The sequence below is a fragment of the Pseudopodoces humilis genome, chromosome 10, assembly GCF_049639895.1.
Source record: "Pseudopodoces humilis isolate 2021_Gansu_Grassland_sample_001 chromosome 10, ASM4963989v1, whole genome shotgun sequence".
In the NCBI taxonomy this organism is placed as follows: domain Eukaryota; kingdom Metazoa; phylum Chordata; class Aves; order Passeriformes; family Paridae; genus Pseudopodoces; species Pseudopodoces humilis.
Genome location: NC_142209.1, coordinates 6139417 through 6166087, shown reverse-complemented (window position 1 = coordinate 6166087; position 26671 = coordinate 6139417). Strand labels below are relative to the sequence as shown.

Genomic DNA, 26671 nt, shown 5'->3' with positions numbered 1-26671 from the left:
ACTCATCTGCCAAATTCCCCTCCTGAGAAGCAATCCTGGCTAAAGAAATCCATGGAGCAGGATCAGCCTGCTGGCTCGAGTTGCACTGATGGATGGTGAACAGCAATCTGGCTGACAAAACTATTCTACAAAAGGCAAAAATAAGGTAAAACCATGCAGCTTTTGTCGTCTGAAGCACTGTAACTCAAATTTAGACTTCATCGGCACCCTGAACTGTGAAGCAGCAGGGTACTAAAAGCATGGTTAGCAATCACACACAGTTCTAATCTCCTGCTTGAAGGGATAAGGATGAAGCTTTTGCTGCAGAACTACAGAAATCTTCTTTTAAAGACTATTAAGACATTTTCTTCAGAGGTGTAACAGCAACAGATGCAGCAATTTCTGGACTGTAAAATCCCTCCCTTCCCTGACCTTGAGAAGCGCCAGGCTCCAAGCAAAACTGAAAAATTTTTCTTAGGCTGGCTGGCTGCCTACTCACAGTCCCTTTTCAATAAAGCCAACTTGGAAGAAGCCAGGCAGAAGTTTATGTATCACATAACTCTGCTCCATTCTGAGCAGACACCGGAAGACTACACTGGATTTCACAGGACCATTTGGGTGAGAAAAGCCCTCCAAGATCATGGAGTCCCACCACTGATTTGACACTACCAGCTCCTCCACCAAGCCACGGCCCTAAGCACAACACCTACAGTTTATTATAAATTACTATATTGTTACATAATATTACTACAATGGTTATAAATTACTGCTACCACACTTACAAATTATCTTCTTTGCTACAGGAATCATTGGCCTTTCCAGATAACAGGCCAGCACACAGTAGCCATTTGCTAAATGGTGACTTTTGTGAAACACTATAATTGAGTAACTTCACATTAATCTACAAGTGAGAACTATTACAAGCTCAACCACTGAACTTGTCACTTCACCTTCCTACACTCCTTTTCTTTCCCCTAATCCTCTTTCACTTTTTTTTTCCATGCTGACTGCCTTTGCCCTGGAACTTCTGGATGACATGGGCCCTCATCTTTGCACAGGCTCCAGGAAGGCAGACAATAGAAACTTGCAGCACAAAAAGTCTCAAAATGGGCACCAAGAACTTTGTAAGGAAAGGTCCTGTCCCAGTGCAAACAATTAATTTAATTTAACAGCTCCTAAGGGCAAAGACATTTGTTGGGATACAGTCACTTCCCCGATTTACCTTCTAAGAGGTCCAGGTACACCAAAAATGCAGAGTAGACTTGAGTGCTATCAGATACATCAAGTGACATCATTTCTGTGAACTGAGACACAAAGAGGAACATTGACAAAGGAAGGCACAAGTTAAACTAAGAATGCACACAACATCTCTATAGCCAGCGAAGCCACTGGAGTTTCAAACCAGTTTTAAGGCAATCAAAAAGCAGACTTGTTTCCTAACAGTATCTCAAAAGCTCCTTTTTTCTGCATTCCCCATATTTTAGCACGTAGGAAAAGCAAGCAAAATAAACAAACACAAGAGGAATCACAACTATTTCTAGAACAGCATTAGCTTTGGGGAATTTTACCTATTTTGGGGGTAAATAATTTTACATATTTTTGCTACAACACATCAACATAAGACGATGGCCAAATAAAACACCTCCATATTTTCGGTGTGGTAAAATTAAGATGAAGTCGAAGTTTAAGGCATTTACGATTCCCAACTGCGATTCCACAATTTATAACCTCCACCCCTGCTGGCAGTGGCATCCCCCAACTACCCTACAGGCCGAAGTCCCCCTCCATACACCCAATATAATAGATTATATTGGCATCTCCCCGCAGAACCCTCCTGGGGGGACCCCCCACGTGCACGTCGAGAGCCGCTAGGGCGGAATCCTGAGGGGTCGGGGTGGGAAAACGAGACCCCGAGAGAGCAAGGGACCCCCGTCCCGGCCTACCGTGGGGTGAATCGTGATCCAGTTGCAGCCAGCCGCCCCCGACCAGCTGCCCTGTGCCCCCAGGGCTCTCCCGGCCGCGGAGGACTCCTGACCCGAATCGGTGTCCCCCTCGCCCCCCGTCGCCGGGCAAATGCCACTCCAGCCCGGGCCAGCCACCGGCTCCATCCTCTCCCGCCTGTGTGCAACGCGGCTTCACTCCGGGCGGCGCCGCGCACCCTACCGCTCCCCCGGAAACTGCCGCACCACTCCGACCGTTCCGCCTGCGCTGCGTTCCTACCTCCCTGCCCCCACCGCCAAAGGCGCCTGTTTAAACCCTTTAAATGAGACACACGCACGCACACACAGACACACGCAGAGACAGAGACACAGAGACAGAGACAGACACAGAGACAGACACAGACACAGAGACAGACACAGACACAGACACAGACACAGACACAGACACAGACACAGACACAGAGAGATACACACAGACACGCAGAGACAGAGACACACAGAGACACACAGACACACACCAACAGACACAGACACACACACAGACACGCAGAGACAGACATGCACAGAGACACAAACATGCAGAGACACAGAGATACACAGACACACACAGACACAAAGACACACAGAGATACAGAGATACACACACAAACACACACACTACACACACACACACGCACACACACACACACGCATATATATATATATATGTATGTATGTATATACCCCACATGTATTCCTTTCACAGTGTCTTCTTCTAAATGCTCCAAAGCAAGGAATGCATTATCAATCTGCAGTGTCCAGAGCTTCTATAGACTGCATAAGGGGACTGTGTAAGGGACATGCCTTCAAGGTATTGCCATTAAAACGACTGCTTTACTAGAAATATCTCTGACTTCCAATGGGAACATGCTTTGCCTAATGCCAAGTGTCCCAGGTCTGGCTTATCAGCTACATCTGTCTCAGTGACTCTTCCAATAAATTTCAAACACTGACTATTCTATAATAAAGCATCAGTGAAAATTGGTCTATATGTATGTAACGCATAAATTTGTATGTGGTTTGTAGCTGCAGGAAGTCATCTAATCAATTCATCTAATTCAAGGAATTCTGTGGTAAAATGAGCCGCCATTTTGGCTGCTTAAAAAAGGATTGTGTTAGCCAGCACTCCAAATTCCCTGGACACAGAATAGATAGCTAGATGGGATAAAAAAATCCAGTCTCCAAGATTTTCATGGAAGAGTTGGCAACAGTGGTTCACTCAGCTGCTGGGAAAATAATTGGATGGGTTTGAGTTCTTAGAGGTGAAAAACCAAGTGAAAGGAGATGGATCCACATCAACCTATAGATGAGTCAATTTACATGAGCAGGATGGAGCCTCTCTTTTCCTCAGTGTGGGAAACAATCTAATTTAAAATAAATCTGCCTCAGAGAGAATTTGTCACCTGCCAAACCGAGGGATTATGCCGCTGTCAGAGACAGTTGTCATAACTGGAATCTCTTTGTTTGGTGTAAAGAAGGCTGAAACTGCTGGAAAAAATAATCCACAAACACCAGAGGTTTATGTCCAAAAAGGAGACAGAGGAGCCCTTTTACTTTATTTGAATAAAAGGAGAGGCCATGGGGCATTCCCTTGGGGTCTCTCGATTTTTGGAGGATGCAGCCTCCTTTTTATCCTAATTTCCCGGCTGCGTGTCCCTCACTCTTTCCCCACTGGCTGAGGAACTTGCGAGGCACAGACTTCCCGGAATGCCTGATACCTAAGATTCTCCTCTAATGCATAACCCTCCCTCTTAATTTTTAATTCTTATAGAATCATGGTGTTTCCCCATTATCTCTTTCATCTTTCAATATCCAATTTCAGTTATCAGCAAACCTACAGTTTGTAAAGGCAAATATCTTTTTTCCATTCATCAATCAGTGGAATCCTTCCTATTGTTTCTTTTATCTCTCAGTTTCATCTATCAGCAGACCTACAGCTTGTTTGTAAAGAGAAATCCATCATTCCTCTCAAAACAAATGCCTTAAACTGATTTCTGTGGGACTTATATTTGCAAAAAGCCATTTCTTCCTCAAAGCTAAAGTATTTCACCACAGAGTGGCTCATTGTCTTGTCACAGCAGGATGGAGTCTGGGTTTTAAAAAACCCCACAGGATATAATTTTGGCCACCAATAATGAAGTCAGAATAAGTACAGATTTCTTTGTATGTGGACATAAAGTCATGCACATTTGCAGGTGTTGGAATGATACTAATTGTCAGGTAACTGTTTACTTGAGCTCTCCAAACTTTGTACCAAGCTGTGTTTGACTGGGAGATGAAGCTGACTCCTTCCTTTTCTGCAAGGAAGAACATCTCATGTTTCAGGCTTCTGCTGCTCTCCCTCTTTTGAGTTCCACAGCACACAGCCAGCACAAGGAGTTGTGTGAGTGAGGGAACTTCCCTTTGGAGTGCGAATTACTGGCTTTGGGATGCTGCTGGAGTCTTTTTGTCTGTCCCCAGCAAATCATTATGGCTCTGATGCTGCTCACAGAATAAAAAGAAGAGAGGAGTCTGAAAAGAGCTGAAGGTAGTATAGATTTCACTGAGGACATCAAGGGCTGCACAGGGTAAAAGCACACTCAGAGTTCTGGCAAAGGCAGACAAAGGAGGGCTTATTTCTGCTGACATAGCCTAAAATCGGGACTGTGACCCAGCTTGAGTGTCCAACAGATGGAAATTGCCAGTTTCCAGACCTCCACATCAAATATATTTTGGTGGCATTAGTCCCCACCCTCCAAATGTGAGCAGTCCCATGGGCAGCAGTGGAATTCTGTGCACATGGATTGTGCTGGCTCCTGTGAAACTCTAATCACAGGCTGCAAAGCTGCTCCTTCTATTTGGTTAATGAATCCAAGCATAAAAGCAACATGTGGCAAACTAACCATGAAAGAAAAGCCTCATTAATGTATCATTCTAGAAGGACAATTATAAAGGCGTTGTGAAGGGCAAACAGGAGGAACACATTTGGACTAATTATTCAGGAAGATGCGTACAAATTGAGAGAGTTTCTCAAATTTTTAACAGGGGCTTATAGTAAAGAGGCAGAGTGACTTTTTAAATGGGCAGATAGTGATAGGACAAGGGGAACACCCTTAAACTGACAGAGAGTACATTTATATTAGATATTAGGAAAAATTTCTTCCCTGTGTAGGTGGTGAGGCCCTGGAACAGGTTGTCCAGAGAGGCTATGGCTGCCCCATCCCTGAGAGTGTCCAAGGCCAGATTGTGTTATAGATGAATAATGCGATAGTCGGCTCTCACAATTAAGTGACGATTATTATGTGTATGTTAAGAGAAGTATTGTAGATGTATAGTTTTGTTACTGTAATATGTTGTCCCATAGCCCTCTTCCCCCTCCCCCTTGTACTGTTTTCACAGCATGGCCTTGGTAGTCAGGACATTTGGGGAGGGCCGGCTTGTTACTAGGAGGCGTGGCATAATGTCACCTGACCTCCAATCAAGATGTAAGAAAATAATCACCAATGGACAGCAAAGAAGGAGTTGACAAGACTCTGTGAGGAGCTAGGGGTATAAAAGGCAGAGCATCCATTTTGTAAATGAGCATGTGGCTGTTGGTCACGGAGACTTCCAGCGCTGCTTTTTGTCTTTATTCAGTCTTTTGTAATGTTACGGTTTAATAAACCTTTAAAAAGCGAGCGTTGTTTCTCACACTTAAATGGGGCTTGGAACAACCTGAGATAGTGGAAGGTATCCCTGCCCATGGCAGGGGGTTGGAATGATATTATCCTTAAGGGCCCTTCCAACCCAAGCCTTTCTATGACTCTAACAGTATTAATCTTTCAGCTGCGTTCCAGCTGGAACAGTGCATCCTTCCTGCAACGTGGGATGCGTGTGGGGTGTGCAGCTACTTCGTACAGATATTCCGCGGATGTTTGTAAAAAACTTTCTGATATAAAACCTCAAAGTTACTTTAATTCCGATCTTCCCGTAAGCATTGAGCAAACGAATGTCTCAGAGTTAGCATCAATACTCCGAAAGCCTCTCTAAAGCCCAAAACTCGAGGGGAGAAATGTGGGGTTTGCAGCTTTCACCCTGGGTGCCGAGCAGCTACGCTAACCGCAGCCTCCCGGGGACGGCGGGAATCGCACCAAATTCCGCACCTGAAGTCGCGACGGCAGTGCGGAGTCGGGGCGGTCCCAGGGCCATTGAGCGGCGCTTGGAGGGAGGGCAGTGGCGCTGCTCAGCTCCTCCTTCGTCTCCTCCGTCCTCCTCCCTCCCTGCCCCTCCTCCTCCCGCGTTCCACGGGCTGGAGCCTGGACTGCCGGCGGCTCCGCGGCTGCCCCTCGCCCATCATGGCTGCGAGCGCGTCGCTGCTGCTGCTGCTGCTGCCGCTGCTGCTGCGCGGCTGCGGAGCCGCTCCTGAGCCGCCCGAGCCGCCGGGGCCCGAGCCGCCCGCGCTGCCCGAGTCGAGGCTGCTGCAGCCCACCGTGCTGCTCGCTATCCTCGCCCGCAACGCCGCGCACACGCTGCCGTACGTCCTGGGCTGCATCGAGAGGCTCAGCTACCCCAAGAACCGCATCGCGCTCTGGTAGGGGCCGGGCGCGGTGCGGGGAGAGGGGCCTCTGCAGGCAGCCGGGACTGGGGCACTCCGCCCACGTAGCGCGGATGGGCAGGGGCTGCGCCCTCCCGAGGAGCCGGGGCTGTGCTGTGGTGGCCGGGGAAAGCTCGCCGTCCGTTCCGGTGTCTGCTGGGATGGCAGGGTGATGAGTTATCCCAGCAAAGCTGGCCTGGAGCCTGGGAACATTCACCGCCGGAGCATGTGTCCAAATCCACAGGCACGGAGAACTTCCACAGGCCGGCTCCCAGCTGGTAAATCCCGGCCTTTGTGGGAGCTGGTCGGGATGTTCCAGGGCTGGGGAGCGGGCGGGCTGGGTAGGTTCTGGTGGGCATTGAAAGGAGCATTGTTGCCAGGCTGGAAGATGGATTAAAAGATGTATTCAGAAATCTCAGCATGGGGGCAGCTGCGGGGGTCAAACAGGGGTCGGGATGGAGGAATTAAAGCAGTTTGGGAACTGGTCAGTCTGCCTTTGCAGGGGGCCAAAGAAAAAAAAAAGTCTTTCAACCTGACATAAGTGTTGGAAGGAACAGGATTCCTTGGAAGAACTCCGAAAAGATTTTCTTTTTTCTCTGTAGAGTTTGATTGAAAGTTCGCTAAAGTCCATGGTGAGGCTCCTTTTAACTTAAAAAGTTAATATAAGTTTTGTTTTACTTTGAAGGGATGAGGGGACCTTCCTCCCAGTCACATCATTGAAGTGTCATTGAACAGATCTTTCTGTGTGTGCTTCAGTAACATGGCTGTAATTTGTCTCCAGGTACAGGGCTCTGCAGAACATCAGTGCATGGATCATCTTTTTTTTTGGTTGATTTTTTTCCCCCTTCTTTTCGTGTTGCAGGTGTACAATGCAAGTTGTGCTCTCAGGCCAAATTCAGGGTCCCACACAACTGTGGAATCATAAGCTAGTGTGTAGCAGTAGGTAATTTCACATTCCTCTCTGTGTAGATCTGTGACTCCTCATTCATTTGTATCAGTAGGAATTTTGCCAGTTGAGATTTCCTCATAGCAGATGTGGATAAAAACAGCTATTATCAGACCCCATATGGCCTGTGATTCAGCTGAGCTCGGTGTTTTTAAAGACTTGTGGGAGTTGTAAATACAGTCCTGATCACCAAAGCAGAGCGCATCCTGAATTGCCTCTCGCTGTATCAAGTGCAAAGTTTTGGGTTTGTTTCATTTTCTTTTAAGTCCTGCAGATGATTGGTTGGCTCTACAACTTTTCCTGTTGTACAACTGTGCATTACTTGCATTATCCTCAGTAGACTTAAGATTTCTGCAATATTGCGTGGAAGTATTTGTGGGCACTTAGTTTAACATAATTTAAAATATGCAAAGGTTCTTATAAGAAATCACTCCCTATTTAAGAGGATTGTACACAGACACAAGGCATGGCTAAGCTGGAAAATCTGCTGATAAAAATGTCAAGATTTATTAAATGAGAGTGACTAAAATAGTCACAGCTACTGAAAAAGAAGTTCTGAGGATGCACTGAGTTGCCACAGAGAGTGAGAGGTACCTGTGGGGTGGTAGTAATCCCTTGGAGACGTTCCTTAATAAGACTCGAGCTTTTCCAGAGCTGGAAATGTTTGGGACACAAAGTACCCACTCAGAGCAAGCTCACGATATCTATAAAGTCTCTTGAGAACAAATGAAACCATTCAGTCAGTTTCTGGAAGCATCTTGTATTTCAGACAGAGTCCTTTCAGCAGATGAATTCCAAGATTTACCTGTGTCCCTGTGTTACTGGGATAGCTTGGGGAGGAGGGCAGGTGAGTGGTGTTTGTCATGGACTTGCATTCTTCCATTGCCACTTATATTCTACTTAAGCATTTTCTTGAGTAAGTCAGCATTTTAAAATGCCCAGCTGTAGATCTTGAGAATGAAAACTAAAAACATCTCTCAGGCTCCCATATGCTCTCTCTGCATAGCTAGAGGGCTGAAATTGAACAGTGGATTCCTCTGACCAATCTATACGGTGGAAGCTTTATGAGTGACAGTAAAGATGGGTTAAGAGATAATGAGTTTGAAGCAGGCACTGAATTTCCTCTGTGTAGTCTGTATCAATTAATCTCAAGCTTTGTTATCCTGATACTGAGCAAAAGATGTGTGCTGGGCAGCCTTGTGTTCCCTTCTTACCTTTGATCTTAATTATGACTTAATTCTGAAAGTGGTTGTGAGCAGCTTTGGAAGGACTTGCTGACTACTAATGAGCTGAGCAGGCCATTTGGTGTGGGGCCAGCTGGCACGGAGGAACCATGGCCTTGCAGTTAAACCCTTCCTTCCCTTCTTACTTCCCTTCCCAAGAAGCAGGAAGTTGCATCTGAGCTGCCTCCTGGGCCGGTCCCTGGCCTGTGTTAACCCCAGCTGTCCTTGCCTGGGACAGCAGGCCAGGTCATTCTGGATTCCTCGGATTGTGTTGATGACTTCACAGTAGGAGTTTCTTTGGGTCAGCTCAGGTTTCTGTCCTGGTCCTGCTGAGCCTCCAGGGGCAGACTGCCATAGGCAGTCTGGGAGCCTTTGGACCTAGCCATCCCAGTGGGAATGGCAGTCTGCCTGCTTTAGCCACAGAACCTGAAGTGGGTCTCATGTCATCATAGAGGTGCAATGCTGAAGGGAACAGCTGTCCCTTCTTGTGGAGGAGGAGGGGTCACAGCCATCCCCTCCAAGTACTCAAATACCCAGTGCTGTGGGTAATGGGCTGGGGCCTGTAACAGGTGAGAGTCTAAAGAAAAAACCTGGCTGTTGGACCCAAGTCCCGCTTTTTCATAACCACAGAGGGTTCTTCTGATGTGCTGCTTGTGTGGCTGAGCTTCTCCCAGGGCTCCCTGTGCTCCCAGCCCATCTGGGAAACTTGCTGGGGAAGTGTACAGCATTGTTTGTGCTGGGCTTGGAGAACTGTGAAGGGAGGGAACGAGATCTGTATCTTGGACTAAATTGACCCAGAAGTTAGTCAACGTGCCCCAACCCTCTCTTCTAGTGGGCTGAGGTTGTGGGGTTTTATTTTGAGCTTTATCAATGCTGATTGTTTATTTGAGATTGGTCAGCTACAGGTATGGAGTGTTTGCTTGTCAGGCAGGTTCATCTTGGCTGCAGTAGACAGTCTAAAAGTGTATGTATTCAGTAGTTGATCATGTTGCCTTACACTTTCCTTAGTCTCATATTAAGTGATGGTATAGCAAAAAAAAGTTGCCTGTAATTTCATCTTTTGCTTCATCCTAGTGGGTTATCTGTTCTCTCCTCTCTTAGTAACCTGGGGATGGTATGCCTGCATAAATGAGTTGGTACTTGGGAGCAGTAATTAGCTCCTTTTGTGCTTGAAAATCCATGCCTGCTTTTGGGATCAGAGTATGCTTATATTCCAGAAATGATAATGTCAACAATAGTGAGACAGGTGGAAAGGTGGAATAAATCCCAGCTGAGAGATGAAGGGATGTACTGTAGCAGCTCCAGTGAGGGAATAATTTCAACTTAAAAGAACTGGTTGAAGCTCAAAATATAAGCTGATGAGATCAGTATAATTGTATTCAATAATTTTATATTATTAGACTGGAACTAGTTGATGATATCTGAGCATTTTCTTATTCTTTAACGGTTTACTTTTCAAATGTAAAAAAATGCCACATAGAGCAAACTCCAGTGAGATGCAGGCATCAGTTAAAACTTTAATGGTTGTTACTACTCACAGGGAAGTGTTAGCTTTCAAACACCCTGTGTTTTTTGTGCTTGTCTCCATTTGAGCAATGAGGTCACTTTAATCTTCATGGTCACTATTAATCACTTAGGAATGCTGACATTCCAGTCTGCTGGCTCTGCATCTCCTGCTTCTGTCCACTGGTGCTTTGCATCCATTTCAGATGTGCTCACCTGTGCTGTGACTTCCATGTGGCAATATTAAACATAGGTTTTAGAAATTAACTGACTTTTCACTTGGCTCATCCTTTAACTTTTAGTGGGATTTAGTTTCCTGTTTGTATTTGTAGATACTTTAAATTTATTTATTATGTAGTTTTAATAATAGTCATAGACTAAGAAGGGTCAAGAGTGATAGGAGATTTGCACAGCTTTGGAATTGCAATTAAGATCACATTCCTGTTGTGCAAGATGTTGTAGAGAATCTTTCTGCCAGAGAACTTGCATTTAGATGACTGCATCAAAAGAAAGGAGTGAATACTTCCAATTTATAGCTGGGGAGATTGGGGTAGAAGGGTAAAGTAACCTACACTAAATTCTTGAATTTATCAAGACTGGGAATAAAAGAATCAAGAAATGTCAGTTATGAATACTTTTGTGCTAAGGTAATTTTTGCACCAAGGTGCAGTAAAATTACATAAAAATGGAAAACCAGGGGAGGCTAAAGGGCTGTTTCCATCCCAATATCCATAATCACTTATTTTTATTTTTGTTCTTTGTGTTTCTCTCCCTCATCTCAGTCTTGGCAAACTGAAGCAAATGATATAATGAAATTATTCAGCAGAAACATTTGAAGGGAAGTGAAAAATTACTGCTGTGCCTTGCTGAGATCTGCATGGCAAGACACAAACCATTCTTCAGCTAAAAATTGCAGTTCTGCAGAGAAGCCATAAAAGAGGCGTGAGCTGTGTGATGGCAATGTGCAGGGTAGCAGGAGTTTCTTTATTTTTCCCTGTTGTTGTCACAAATTGCCAGATTCTGATGCTTTTGTGATGACATTAAAAAGCATCTTATCCCACACTTTATATTAGGATCCACTAGACAGCAGTGTGACTATTGGGATAAAAGAAAAAAGCAAATATAATTTGGTATTTATAAGCAAAAAGAAAATATAATTTATAACCATAAAATGAATAAATAGCCCTCCAGAGGTACAGGGATAATACCATAAAACTGATGTCTTGAAATGTGTAAGAGTTCTGTATAGTAAGCATAGTGAGCACTGTGTGTGTTTAATTATTTTTTATATCTGAATCCTGCATGGTCTGTATCTCTGAAAATGCAACCATTTATTGTGGCTGCAGTCTTTCGGCTGCACCCACCTTTTGAGACAGTGGTCTACCCTGTTACCTGTGTATCTGTCCCTTGTGTCATAGGCTGCCTGGTGCCTTGTAGTGCAGCTTGTGGGTTTAGAGACTGGAATCCAATAAAATGATCTGTTGTCCAAAAGAAACAGCAGGACAGAGGTCAGTAGCAGAGGCTGTTGTTTATGATAGGCCTTTGGATATTTTAAAAGATTAGGAAGATACAGTTTTCAAGATATTTTTGTCTTTTTTCATATTTACAAAGTAGGGATGAAAAGACCTCAAGGAGTCACCTGGTTAATTTCTGTCCAGGGCAGGATCCCACTTCATCCCTTACTTGTCTTTCCTGCAGGGTTGGGATTCCTCATCCAGTCCACGCTGCCCAGGTTGTGCACTGGCCTGTCTTTCGAACCACCTTCAGCTGCGGGGAAGGTGGGAGACTGTGGATCTAAGGACCAGCTGCAACCAAAATTGGCTGTTAAGTGCTCCTGTTAATTGGCCCCTAAAAAAAATGGTCAATTTCACTTGTACTTGGCACACCAGCTATTTCAGCTCCTTATTTCTGGCAAATCTGGGAGTAGGGATCAGTTAGGTCTGATCCAGGGGAAGCCTGTCCAATTCTTGCTATCGTCTTCATATTACAGGGAGAAAGCCGTCTCCCCTTCCCCAGTGCTTTTCCAGGTGAACTAATGCATGGATCTTCTCGGATGGTTGGTGCTGGAATGCACCTCCAAAGGCTGGCTGGTCCCTGCTGAAAGCCAGCTCTGGTGAAGGCTGCCTAGTACTGTTTTAGTTGAGGTTTTAATGTCTCCAGGGATGGAGACTCTACAATCCCTGGGCAGTCTGTCACTGTCAAGGACTGTCTTGGGAATTCATGTGGGCTGAGGGTGGCAGACCTGTGGGATAAAGGTTGTTGTTCCAACTACTTTTTCTCCTTTTTCTTTCACATTTTCTCTTAAATGGAACATGTAATCTCTTCAGAAAGCTGCCTGGTCACTGCCCATCAGATTCCTGAGGAAGAGACCCAGGTGTCTGATTGCAGCTAGAGAGGGGTCATTCTCTGGGAGGTTTGGCAGGGCCCTTCCTGAGGAGACCAACGGATTTGTCCTGAGCCAGAGATTGAAGGGCTTTTTTTGTCTCTTACATAAATTATCACATACCTGCAATTATTTATCTGAGTCCCCTGGGACTAAACGTCTTCATGCACTGGGTCAAAATTCTCTAAAAACAGATCTGTGATACACATGGTGTGCAGAACGTCACCCAGCACTGCTGCCATCTCTCATCCCAGAAGGCTCATCTGAGCTTCAGGGTCAAGAGAGGACCAAGGTGATGTGGGGTGCTGTCTGTTAGAGCCTGGAATTTCCTTCCTGTAGGATGATGTCTCAGACTTCATATTATTGCAGTCTATTTCTATGCATCTCATTTCCTTTATTCTGGTAAAGCATCATGCACGTTGATGGTGCTTATGGCCAGGGGTGGATTACAGCTAAATGGGACCCATATGCACCAAAATTTCAAGAAAAAGAAAGATAGGAATAAAAAGAAATTTTGATGGTCTCTATGAAGTGGATTTTTCGCCCTCTTCTGTAAAATGCCCGGCTCTTTCATACTGGCATGTGGCACTGCTAATAAGCTCATCAGTTAAAAAAAAACACAATTTCCTTTTTTTCTGTACAATTTGCCTCATACAGTGCCTGAATCCAATTTTTAGGCATGAAATTATTAGTTTTGGTTGTGTGTGCAGGCACATGCATTTGTCTATATATCTCTATCTTTTGTCCTTGGACCAGAGAACTTTTGTTACTGTAAAATGACTGAAATTTTCTTTCTGGAAAAAAAAAGTTGACAGGGAGCCTAATAACACCATGTTGATTTTAAACTTTTTCCATCTGACTGTGGATCTGGTATATACTTTCGAATGGAGTTCAGTCATTAAAATTTTATGCTTTAGGTTTGAAACATAATACATTGTTCCTTGTCTTGACATGATGTGGCACTGCTGAAAAAAGGCTAAATTTTGTACTAGACTGAATTCACTGCAGAGGACTGAAATTATGTTAACGGTCTGTAAAGCAGAATTTCTTATATTTCTTTGGGAGAAGTGGTTGCTTATTTAAGGTTGCTGTTAGACATTTTGGGAAGTGAAACCTTACTCAGGAGTGAAGGCTGCATTCATTCTGACCATTTAAGTTGTCAGTATGTTTTTTCCCCTTACTAACATGTAACTAACTGTATAGAATCAGGTAAAACAGCATGAAGGCTGATAATGTGGTTTTGGGATGGAAATATGCCTTCACCAAAGTCTGCCCTTGCTCTTTTTCCAGAGATTTATTAAAACATAGATGTTGATGAGATCTTTGTATCATCCATGGTGCCTGAGTGGTTGTAATACATGGAATTAATAGATTTCCAGCTATTTACATTTAATTCTGTCTGGATGGACTGATATGAATTACGTACTTGTTCTAAATTAAGCAGATCTTGATCAGGATTTTGAGGCTCATGAGGATCATACTGAAGCAGAAGATAGTGGGAGTCCATGTAAACTACAGTGCCATGGTAGGGCTCATTTAAGCTTTTTCACATCAGTTTTGTAAGGCTTCAGCTTCAAAAGGGAATTGTTTGTTGGTTTGGTGTTTTGTTTCGGTTTTTTAAAGATTTTTTTCCTGTGAGGAAGAAAAACATGATTTATAATTATGTTTTTTTCTCCTTTCCTCACATGGAGTACAGGCTTCCCTTGACTCTAAAAGGATCGTTTGCTTAGTTTTGCTGCTTTGATGTCTCTGCAGAGGGAAGGTTATGTATGGTTGCAGCCTGGTTTGAATTTTGCCCAGTAGCAACAGTGAGGTTGTATTACCTGTGAAGGGTTAGTTTGTATCCTGAAGCTGATAGCAGGTGTGTACCTCTTCAGTTAGCAGGTCAGAACCTTGGTTTTGCTGCTGGCTCAGCAGCTGTTTTTAAAATGGGTGCTGCGTTGTACCTTTGAGGGTAGAATGAGAATTTAAGGTTGTTTGAGTTATTTCTTCAGTTCTTTCAATCATTCTTGTCCTTACAAGGTACTTGAGAAAATTCAAGGTCAGGTTGGATGGGGCTCTGAGCAACCTGGAGGTCTGGTTGAAGATGTATCTCTTCATTGCGGGAGGTTGGACTGGGTGACATTTAAAGTGTCCTTCTCACCCAGACCATTTCAGGATTGGAGGAAAAGATGGTTTTCCAGCATTGCTGCTAATTATGATGAGGAAGGTAAATGTTAAAACTCTGACAAATGCAAACCCTTTGTTGTTTTGTTTTTTTCGGTTGGTTGGTTGGTTGATTTTTTTCCTCTGTATTTTAGCTCAGATATGTGAATTATTCCCTACCAGACTTCAGCCAAGTGAACTTAAGGAAGTTCCTGTAGCTGGACATTAGGTAACCAAAAGCCTGCTTCAGGCAAGTTGTAAAAAGATGTTAGCTAGGAAGTGTGATTTTGGATAGGAAAAGCTGTGAGAGATGTCTTCTGTTTCTACAGTTTATGTCTAGGAGGCAAAGAGCTTTACATGACCTGTAAAGCTTTGCAGCAAGACTCTCCTCTCTATATCAAGCATCAGCACTCCTCAGTTCACATGAGGAAGCAGGAATGTTACATCCTGTTCGCATCTAAAAGAGAACCAGAAAAACAAAGTACGTAAGTGAGATTGAAATGTGGTTTGGTGTGTGCTGTGGGTGCAGAGCAGGTGCTGAGCTCTGTCCTTGGCTAAACTGCTCCAGGGAGCTGTTTTGCCTTTTCCTTGGGTTGTTCCAGAGTGTGTCCTTGGTCACTGCACCCTAATGCTGGGAGTCCCCCTTATGGTCCATCGAGGGTGTGTTTTTATTCCCACAAATTCTTCTTAAATGAAGACAACATGTACATTCCTGTAGTTTAACCAGAACTTGTAATTAACACCGTAACTCATAAAGACAATGACAAAAATATTTACAATTCAGTGAAAAGCACAGCAGTTATATGCAAAAGTCACTACACTAGACTAACAAAAATCCTAATTAAAAAAGACATTGAAAGATATGTCATCATAAGAACTGCATGATTAGGGTAAAGATTTATGTTTTAATTTTGCAAAAACAGTAAAGGGCAAGCTATTTCTCTTTTCTGTAAGCTGAAGGATTAAAAGGAGTCTTAGTGTCTTCAGGAACTACTGGCCTGCATTTTATTTCTCCTGAATTCTTGGGTACAATTGGCTAGAATTACCAGTGGGAAATATCGCTGGAATAGCTTTCAGGTTTGGAAATCTAAATATTCAAGGATCTGTTTTACTGATGGGCTGTACAGGCTTAAAAAGTCAGAAGGGGTAGTGGTGTCAGTAGGGAGCAAGGTCAGATAATCTCCTGTGTTATGGAGATGATCCCTTGCTGCCCAAGGGATTAAAATGAAGTTAGGTCTTGGGAGCAGGAAGAGTTTGAGAACTCCAGTTTCTTCTGCAGATGCTACTGATGAAGAAAAGGGCTGATGATAGTGGAGTGTCTGATAGGACCTTGTGATGTCCCTGGATTGAACTGGGATTCCTTAGAGGGTTGTGGTGAGGAGTAAGATTTGGATATGTGAATTTTCTGGTGGAGTCGGCATGCTGGCAGAGTTGGGAAGCAGATTGGTGTTGACTTGGCTGGATGGCATTTTTTCTCTCTTAGCATGTGCAGAGGGTTTCTCTAAGTACTTTAGCTAGAGTTCTGTACTTTTAGTGACTGGAACTCGATAGCTTCTAGTTTGGCTTGGCTGCAACTCCTTCAGCATTTTCAGATGGGGGTGGGATGTTGGTAGAGGTGAATCCTTTCTGTTCCTTTTTGCTACACAGGACATCTTAGGTGAGGGTTGGGGTTGGGAGTTCCAAGCTGTTGTAGACTGAGATACAAGCAGGTTATTCAGGCCCTGGAGGTTCAGAAGAGCCAGCTACTGGTAGGGACCAAGCACTGGATGTGCTGGACAAACTGCTCTGTGCTGTTTGTATCTGGTTTAGCACAATCAGTTCTTGGAACAACAGAGCAGTAGCCCAGTACTGTGCTCCTTTTTCCCAGTCTTACTCCCTTAGCATTACTTGACTCACTCACATAAATCAGTCTCTGGATGCTGCCCCTGTTTGCTCCAGATAACATGTGCTCCTTCAGTACAAAGCCCTGGATGGGGTTTCCATTTATTTGTCTTTGAGATGGGCTCCAGGGTTTTGGAGGAGCCTACCCAGACTCTTCTAAATTGGTTGGTAGAGAATAATTATTGCTTTTGGGTCTTTTGCCTCCTCAAATATTTTCTTCCTCTGGCTCTGGCTGTCAGAGACTATGGTTGCACTAGTTTTTCAAAACACCAGTCTGAAATAAGTTCAGGTGTGACTAGAATGTGAAAATGTCACTGGTGCTGAATACTGTTTCTTGATTTATGATTTCTTTTTAATTCAATTCTTTTTACTTGAAGCAGGATTTAAATGGAAATTATCATACGTAATTTTAAACAGAAATTAAGTTACTGAGTTAAGTGTTTGTGGTACATGTTTTATCACTCCTAATGTACACTCACTCCCCCTTCTCCCTTTATTTTTCACACAAACAAATTATTGCTCCCACAAAAACTCTTGTCAATGAGATGTTATTTCAGACTAGTGAGCTCATGGCCTACTGGCAGAACTTTGCTCTGACTTCATACAAATGAAGGCTGCTGCCAGGATTTTTTGCCTAATACCTTAGCCTTGAAGGAAGCTTTGTTTCACAGAGCAAAAATTGAGCTGCTGTCAGTGGTGCTTTCCAGCAGCCTTGCCTACAAACTTCCCATCTGGCTTTTTGGATCAGCCTGTCTTTGTGTATGTGGTGCAGATTTAAGAGGGGCAGGAATATGTGTTCAGGGCTAGGCTGGGCTTAAGCAGGAGTTTTTTCTACACTCACCAATTCATTGTGCAGTGGTGTTGGTTAAGTCTACCTGTGGAGAGCTTCACTCACCTTCAGGTTTGCTCTGTTGCACTATTGCAAGGTGGAGAACTTCTTGTTGCTTGCAGAGCTTGTGGATCAGAATCACAGATGACAGCAAGAATAAAGTCAGTGTCCCACAGAGATCTGCTGAGGAGAAATGTGTCTCAGGTCTTTTACCTCTCCAATAGAGTGAGATCTCCAAGGAGAAATGATGGTGTGTTACATCTCCCAGCAGTAATCGGGTCAGTAATCAGGTGGGTACCTGTGGACTCTGTGTCTAACTCAGAAACAGAGAGCCTGCAGAAATTACAGGCCACATAGCTCTCAGTCCTGCCTGAGGAGCTAGCCTGAGAAATCCATGTGAGTATTCAAAACAATCCTCAGAGACAGAAAACAGCCTTGCCAGGTGCTGTTTGTCTGTCCCTTGTTTTCTTTGCAGGAGAAAGTCAGGGGGTAGTGTGCCCCACTGACCAATGATGGTAATGTAGTAATTTGCTAACCAATAAGAGTTTCCTTTCTGTACTTTCCACGTATCAGTCTATAAAACAGGGCTGAAGTAATAAACTACGAAATATTCTCCTGATCGACTCCTAGAGAGTCTGTGTTGCTCAATCCCAGCCGTTCCTAATAGAGCGACAGGTACCTGACAAAGGTGACCAGGTTCCTTTAGCTCCTGCAGATGTGTGGCTTCTTGGGTACTACAAAGACACCTCTGGGATAACCCAGAGGCTAAGGAAAACATCTAATAGTTTGGATACATAACAGGACCAAACATCCAGCCTTTCCTACTAAGGAGGAAGTATTTCTTCCAGGTCTGCTGACCCAAGAAAGGTATATTTCTTCCAGTTCTGTGCTGGCATAGAAGTTAAGAATATACTTGGAAGAAACCAGAATAAAGAGCCCAAAACCCTAGATTTCAGCTCATTAGATCTTGTATTGGGTTACATGATCTAAAGAGGTTAATGGAACTCTTTTTTAAAAGAGTTCCACCCAACTGCAGCCACTGATAAACTGGCAGAAGTTTAAGAGCAGAATGATTTCTCAAAGGAGACAGAACCAGCCTCTGTTTTTCTACGAACTATCTTTATTTAATGTATTTAAGAAGTCCCTCTAGTGGCCTGATACTTCAATGATATATCAACTGTTCCCTTGCAAGCTGATGTTGAACATCTGTTGCTGCTATTGTGTGGATTTGAGATGGAGCTGTTGAGGGATTATTTGAAAGGCTTCAGAAGAAGGATCTGAGATGGTTTCAGATGAAAATAATTTTTTTTAAAAAGGTGCTGGGGTTTTGGTTTTTTGGGGTATTTTTATTTTGTTTGGGTTGAGGTTTAGTGGGGGCTTTTTCAGTGGGTTTTTGGTTTGGGTTGTTTTTTGGGGTTTTTTTGGTGAGTTTTTTGTTTTGTTGGGGTTTTTTTGAGTCAGGCAGGTGATGCTAAATCTTTGAATTCCATATGGGGCCATTAGCTGATGCTTTGCCTGAACTGTGCAGTAGATCATATTAAATGATCTGTTGAACACCTTTGAACATAACTCCTAAGAAACTTAATAGATTCAGCAAATAAAGTAAGCCATTAGATTTCAATTTATCTGCTGATATATCACATTTCTGTAAACCCCAAAGTCTTCAAACACAATCTATGTTATTTTGTATGTGGGTGCATATTTTGTAGTGTATAAGAAGCTGTGGCATATTATCTGCTATTCACTGTGAAGTGCTGGCATTGGGGTTAGGATGGTGTTTACCCCTGGCAAAGAGAGAGCCTGGGACTGGATTCCTGCATGCTCAGCAGAGGGACTGTGGGTTCCTTGAAGCTGAACATTCTCTACTCTTTCATTCCAACCACAGCAATGCCTTGTGCTGAGGTATTCCAAAAATTCAGTTTTCCAGTCTTTGAAGTTCCCTCAGAGCCCCAGGGAGCTGAAATGTCCAGGCTGGGCACGCTGCTGGGTAAGTGTTGTGATGCATGCAAGGGCTCCTGGACTAGAGCATGTCCCTGACATGTCCCTGTCCCCTGAGGGAACAGTCAAGTCCAACACCTGCACCTGTGTGCTGGGGTTGGAACTAACTTTATCTCATGCACTTCATCCTTTGGAATGGAGATAGCTAAGATGGGACTCTTTCCCATTGGAAAACAGCATGATGAGGAACCATGCTCTGCAGAATAAAGGCATATGTGCATTTTTCGGGGCTTCCAGTAACCCAATTTCCTAGGAACTGGCTGCCGAAAGACCTAAGTGCCCATTTCCTCTCTTTATTTACATCCAGGCAGTGATGGGGGAGCATACTACCTATCCTCAAACTGTGCATTTGTGGTTAGGATTAAACCTTAAAAAGATAAATTGTGCATTTGTATTCTTCTCCACACCACACTTGATGATGCAGCCTTCAGTGCTTGGCTCTCCCTGAGATTTGTCCCTGTCCAGTGATTGCTCCCTGAAATCCACACAAAGAGAACAGACCAACAGAAGGGAGAATTGTGATGTTGGGTACTGCAGAGGAAGCAATCCCATCCTCCAAGTGTCCCTCTGTTTTCATGATCCCATTTCCTTAGCTGGGAGTGGGAAATGTACAGCATTACTTACAGAGGGCTGCAGAGCCTATAGCTTACAAGATTAAAGACCTCACTGTTTTTCTTTGTCTACCCTTTAGCAGTAAGTCAGCCATCAGCACAGCACCAGTTTTCCATCAGTTTGATTCCAGTCAGTCTTGTCCAAGAGAGAATGTGTTCTGACCCTAACATCTGTAGTATGTTCTGTGTGTTGACCCCACAGCAGCCATGTGTCCAGCGCATGTGTGTCCATAGGAGACACTGTGTGGATTTCTGTATCCCTCTCACAAATTGAAGCGATTCGGATCCAGAAATTTTACCTAGCCCAAAGTATTTGGAATTTAAAGCAGAAATACTTAGCTTTTAATTTTTTCTTCTCTCCTGTACTAGTGCTTCACTGCTTTAAAACTCTAAACCCTAAAAATCAGGAACCCCCTTATCCAAAAACTCAGAGTGTTATTTTTTTCCAGTGTTGGAGACAAAATACCTGTATGGGAGGAGGGATTTTGTTTGTGAGTTTGTAAGAGTTTCTTAAAAAGCAACTTAGAGGAAAAGTTATTCTTGATATTGCCATGGACAGAAATATACAACTAGTCTGACAAATACTCTGTGAATGTGCTAAGTAAACTGCTCTACAAAAGCTGAGTATCTGTAGTTTATTTCAGTGTATATTTTGGAAGGAGAGTTAGGTTATTTTATCATTCCCAGCCTGACACCCACTCCTTTTTTTGTGACTTGTGAAAATCCATTAATCTTTTTGGTTTTGTTTCTCTCTCTGTAAAATTAAGCTATAGTGCTGTCTCAGTGCAAGGTTGAGACCCTTGGTGTGGGTTTTGAGGGCCTCTGGGCATGGCCTTTGTGATTCACATTGCCTCATTCCCAGAGGTACATTGCAGATGAGTACACTTAGCTGTTCAAAGAAAGAGCACTATAAGATCTATCTGGAAAAACTTCAGAAGATTTTAGTTGATAAATTCATTATTTCATCCTAGCAGAGTGGTGTTTGCTGTTTTCTGTCCCCTCTTACTCAGATTCCTGTCAACACAGGAGGTTGTCATCTTTTCAGCTGTTTCTTCATCTGAAATGGGATGGACAAAATTATCATCCAGGAAATATACATCCAGGAAAACTCTCTACTTCATCTGTAAGCGTTGAGTATATTTTTACCTGCTTGGCTGCAGTGGTTGTTTTTCTACTCTCTTAATTATGTATAAAACATTTTCAGCCATTTGCCAGCAAATATGATGTAATCCATTTATTTTCAAACAGTGTACCATTCCATGCAATTCAGAGAACCTCTGTTTTCCAGGGTAGTTGGCTACTTGAGGAAAATTAGGCCGAAATTACGAAGTCTCAAGTTCTGTGCTGGCTTCAGCAAAGTCTAACTCTAAAATAACTAACTGATGAGTGTGTTAGTTTTGTGTTGGTGAAAGCAAAGTTTGGCATAAATTCCTGTATGCCAAGGGAAACCTGTGCCAGGAAGAGGGTAATGAAACCTTGCTGTGTTTATGTGCTTTGAATTTGCAGTGGAGCAGGGGAATGTCTGGAGCAGGAGTGTCTGGTCTGATGTTGTTAAATACTCTGTGTTGTAGGTGTGTCTCGTAGGTTTTGCAGGGATTATGTTTTGGTCTGGTTATTAAGTTACTGATTCTTGAGAGGAGAGAGCTGGTTGGATCTCCAGTGTTGACACTTTAGTTCTGATTTTTTTGTTGCTGATTCCTTGATCCCAGCATATGTGAGATTAAATAAATGAGTTTTGTGTTTCTGTCTGGGTTACTTTTCATGGGTGCTTTCTGAAGCTCTGATGATCCTTGAAAAGGCAAAAATATGGCATTCCTGAGTCTGTGACTAACTTGGGTGCTTTATCTTCTGGCTGTGCTACGTTGTGGAGTGTGAGTGGAGCAAACTGCACCCTGGGCATCACCCTGGCTGGTGCCTCACACAACCGCTGCATGCTTGGGTGGTGGAGGGGACCATGCTTTGTGCAGGTGGTGAAGAGTAGGGTCTGCAAATTGCTTAGAAGATGGACACAGAAGGAAGGTCAGGCCTCAAACGTCAAACTCAGTTTAACAGTGCAGTAAAGATAGTGTGGTGAAGAGCCTTAGCTTCCTGGAGGCATTAAAGTGCTTACAAACGGAGTCTGAATTAATTAGGTCCACAAAGGGGGCATGAGTAAGTCCCTAAAACCTGGGTGGTGAGTGCAATGTTATGTAAGATCGCAGAAAGTGATCTTAAAGCTCATCCAGTCTCATTCCCTGCCATGGATGGGGACACTTTCCACTATCCCAGGTTTCTCCATGGTGTGTCCAACCTGGCTTTGGACACTTCCAGGGATGGGGCAGCCTCAGCTTGTCTGGGGCCCTGTGCCAGGGCCTCACCACCCTCACAGGAAACAATTCCTTCCCAATATCCTATGTAACCCTGCCCACTGGCAGTGGAAAGCCATTCCCTGTGTCCTGTCGCTCCAAGCCCTTGTGTCTCTTCCCATGGCAGCAGGTGGCACTGGATGGGCTTTAAGGTGCCTTCCAACCCAAGCCATTTAGGATTCTCTGGCTTCCCATCAGCCATGCACCTGAGTGATTTAAGAACAAGCCTCAGCAGGTGACAGTGTTTAGTGGGATCCATAATGCAAATTTCTTGCTGGCTGTGATGTGACTTGTGTGTGAGATGCCACCTGGAGCCCATAGGTTAGGATCCATGTCTGAGCTGTGGAGCTGCACTCTCCCCAGCATTCACCTGGAGTTCTTGGACCAGCATTTCTCCTGATTTCTACCAGTGTGTTCTTGTTTCTTTATTCTTGGCTCAGAGGCTAGCTGGGATGCCCAGGACAGCTGGGCTGCATGGTGAGGGGGCAGGCTGGCCATGGACAGATCAATCCTTGCCTCACCTCATGCTCTGCTCTAGACAAAGCCTTGAATCATAGAATCATTAAGATTGGAAAAGACTTAATGGACACAGTGGTATGGCTGTAAAAGTGAGGATAACCTTTCCCTTGCCTGCAGACTTGACTGATCCCTGCAGAAACACAGAGTCCCACTCCCTGCTCCTCACAGTGTTATCTAAAACTGTGTGACAAAGACCTTCACTGAGAACCTCCCAGAACTCAAGACAAGGTTGGTGACATGGCTTCCCTCGGGGAGCTAGTTCCAGTGACACCCCTCTCAGTGAACCTAATAGTCCAACCTGACCTTCCCCTGGTGCAGCTTCACTCTATTTTCTCATGTCCTATCACTGGTCACTAGAGAAAGGCATCTCCATCTTTGGATACATTCAAAAACCGTCCAGATGTGATTTTGGGTAACCTGGTCTTGGTGGCCCTGCTAGACAAAGGGGAGCATGATGACCTCCAAAGGTTCTTTCTGTGATTCTTGTCTCGTGGTGCTGAATTACCAGTCCAGGGGTTCATGTTAGAAACCCCCTGTACAGCAGTGGGGTTGGCTGCTCCTTGGGACAGAAGAGGAGGTGCTCCAGCAGCAGAAGGAAGTTCAGCCTGCCTGCTGGCTTGCTGTGATCTAGGGCAGTGCCTGGGTCCCTTGTGAGATACAAAATGTAAAACATGGCAGCTCTTCTCCTTGTGAAGAATTTGTTACAGACCCATGGTTGACTTTTCTTGCTGTACCTCTTGACTGTAATTTGAAAGCAGATTCTGTGCTAACGTTTTTCATCCCAGAGGTAACTGACTTGCTTATACAGAAGCTGTAGAAGCAGTCTAGAAGTTTACTTCTGTCTCTATTCCTCTGTGTCTGTACTTACTACATGTTATAAACACATAAGGATTTTATCATCCTTAAAGTTGCCCAGTTTTCCTGCAAGCAGCCAGTAATTCACAGCCTGCTGAGGAGAAGTGTTTATGATGTGTCTGTGCCAGCCTTGGCCCTGTTATCTTGCTCTGTAAGAATAAACTGAAGTTATTCTTAATGTCTAAAGCTTCGTGAGTTTCTGGGTGCACACAGCTCATTGTGCTGCCTGCTGAGACAGTGCTGGGGATCACACAGTGAGGTTTTAGCAGGCGGTCTTGATTCTGGGGAGGATTTTGGCTCTGAACCTTCCAGCAGCACTGAAAAAGGAATGGTATTCCACTGGCTGAGTGTAAACCCAACATGTTTTTCCTGTGCAGCATAGCAAACTTTGACTTGGGTATGACAGATTTTTTTATTACCTTTCACAAGCAAACTAGAACTAGTTTTCAGATGTCTGCTGATCACAGTTTGAAAACTACTGTTCTTAAGCTACCCTGAGGTGAAATTCCTTTGGAAAAAGTCTTGCTGACTTTGCTTCTGTAATCACAAGGCTTTGGGTTGAAACAGACCTTTAAGCCCATCTGGTCCCAACCCCTGCCATGCGCAGGGACGCCTTCCACTACACCAGGTTGCTCCAAGCCCTGTCCAGCCTGGCCTTGGACACTTTCAGGGGTGGGGCAGCCACAGCTCTGGGCAACATTGGTAGTTAAGATACCTGGTACTACACACCCTGAGGGTAATCAGCTCTAGGTGCAGGGATGGAATTACCCTTCTTACTGGGTTGGTCTGTGTTCTGTATCATCCATTCCTGGTGGGAGCATTGCAGATCCTTGGGGTGGAAAGAGTTACCCTGAATAAGCAGTGGGAAAAAACTTAAATTGTTCTAATTGCTTTTGCCTGTGCAGGGCAAGTCTGGAGCTCTCTCTCAAGGTCCAAACCTTTGAACTTGGCATATCTCCCTATGTGAGAGCACGGCAGAAAGAGCTGTTGGATTGACAACAACCCTGTGTGTGTTGACGGCGGTACTGGGATTTCTCCATGCGTCTGTAACAATCCATTCATCTGGTACATGCTCCTGCTGCAGCCCTCTCTGTGCTCAGACAGTGAGCCCTTTCATGGAGAAGTGCAGAGTCATATTTCTGAGTGCAAATTAGCCAGGGGATTGTTAGTAGTGTGGGCTTGGCCAAGCTCATTTCTATGAGCAGCTCCAGCACTGGAGCAGGGAAGGTGTGGGCAGACACCCCTGTGTGTGTGCTGCCAGCAGATGGGGGAGCCCAGGGCTGGCCCCCTCACTCTCTTGGGGGACAGCTTACATGCAGAGCCAAGAGTCCTTCAGCCAGATATCCTCTAATGTGTGTTGCTGTTTCTGCAATTCGACTTTTCCATAGGGTGGTGCATCAGGAGTATAATGCTTCACACTGGGCTCATTAGGAGTGCTAAGGAGCTGTCCCGACCTGCTGGGGGTTGCTGGGACGCTCCTGGGATGCATTGCTGGGTGACTCTGCGGTGAAGCTGCTGCACTAGGGCAGTCCTGAGCTTGGGACCTTGTCTGAGTCCAGACTTTCTTCCCACCTCTAATCCCCCTTTCCAGGCCTTTGTGAGCAAGGGCAGATTGTTATTCTGGTGGAACGGGCATGTACCGGTGGGGCACATGTGGACCTCAGCTTTCTCTGACTATACAGCTCACAAGGGGAAGGGGAGGAGCAAGTACAGAGCTCTTCACTCTCTGTGACCAGTAACAGGAGTTGAGGAAGTGGCTGGAGCTCAGGGAAAAGTTCTTCCCCAAAGGGCGCTGGGGCACTGGACAGGCTCCCTAGGGAATGGGTGGACACAGCCCTAAGACTGCCAGAGCTCCAGGAGCATTTGGACAACATTCTCAGGGATGCATAGGGTAGGATTATAGGGATGTCTGTGTAGGGACAGGGTTAAACTGGATGATCCTCAGGGTCCCTTCAAACTCAGCATATTCTTTGTTGATCAAAGGAGCCTTCTCAGAAGTGGGCACAGAAAAGCATGCAGGTCAACTCTGCAGGTCTAGTGTGGACCCTGCAAAATGACTGCAAAGCCTACAAGGGTGGCATTTTTCAAGCTCTTATTTAGTAAGCATATCCCTGGATGCACACATCCAGCCCTGCTGAGCTGGAAGGTGTCTCCCAGCATTTGTGCCACATTTTTTCAGCTGTCATCATGCATATACCAAATGCTTTACTGTTGAGGTTTTCTTAAGGATCTCTGTGCACCTGAGTATGTAGGCAGGTAGCAACGTGCTGGAGACAGCTCTGGAGGGCTTGCTGCTCTTGTCCTGTTGACAGTCCTATTCAGCCTGCAGCAACAACAAAGGAATTCCTGGTCCACTGGAGAAGCACAGAGTGTGGATGGAGATCCACCCTGACTGCAGAGCTGACCTCAAACAGACCTATTGGGGTGGCAGTCCTGTTGCAGGGTCTGCACAGGTGTGTTGTTGAAAGACTTCTAACAAAAATTGTAAATTACTCAGTGAAGGGCTTCCTTCAGCCCTTCTAGTGAGCTGGAGGCTGGTGAGCTGTGTTCTGAAGAGTGCTACAGGGGAAAGAGATCTGTTTCAATGACCTTTGCATCAAGCTGTGGATAAAGACTGAAAGTTCTAGGGAGTCTGATGTGAAAATATGGAGTAGTGTTGATCTTCATTAACTGTTTAACACTGAGCATCTCCTACCTTTCTAAACATAGCTGTTTTTCTCTCTCCAGCGGCAAAATCCTTTTGAATAGCTAGGTATCCTTTGCCACTTTGTTTGTTGGAAGAGCAGTTTATGGCCTATTCTTAAATTTCTCTACTCCAAATCCTTTTGGACCTCTTCCCCAAATGGTAAATTTGGGGTTCATCTTAGACAGCACTGTTGCTGGCACTCATTGAGCTCTTCTTGTTCTCTTATTCTGTTATTTT

General features: G+C 44.6%; 2 protein-coding genes across 7 annotated transcripts in view; one reads left to right on the top strand and one right to left on the bottom strand.

Moving 5' to 3' along the window:
- Positions 1 to 2193, bottom strand: part of TSEN15 (tRNA splicing endonuclease subunit 15) — a 46900-nt gene extending 44707 nt beyond the window's left edge. For both annotated transcript variants that reach the window (XM_088060619.1, XM_005531306.3), the window contains exons 1-2: positions 1923 to 2193; positions 1202 to 1283 (exon numbers count right to left, since the gene is read on the bottom strand). In XM_088060619.1, coding sequence (XP_087916745.1) covers positions 1202 to 1283; positions 1923 to 2087 — 247 coding nt within the window. In that variant the 5' untranslated portion in view covers positions 2088 to 2193. The remainder of the gene's footprint in view (positions 1 to 1201; positions 1284 to 1922) is intronic.
- A 4020-nt stretch (positions 2194 to 6213) lies between these two features.
- The window catches only part of COLGALT2 (collagen beta(1-O)galactosyltransferase 2), a 54821-nt gene continuing 34363 nt past the window's right edge, over positions 6214 to 26671 (top strand). For 4 of the 5 annotated variants that reach the window (XR_015773400.1, XR_001332029.2, XR_015773399.1 and 1 more), the window contains exon 1: positions 6214 to 6507. Coding sequence is in view for 1 of the 5 variants with exons in the window: in XM_005531320.3 (XP_005531377.3) it covers positions 6272 to 6507 (236 nt within the window). In the remaining 4 variants the exon portion in view is untranslated. Of the gene's footprint in view, positions 6508 to 6662; positions 6789 to 26671 lie in introns of those variants that run through there. The other variant, XM_014260036.2, reaches the window with a different exon arrangement.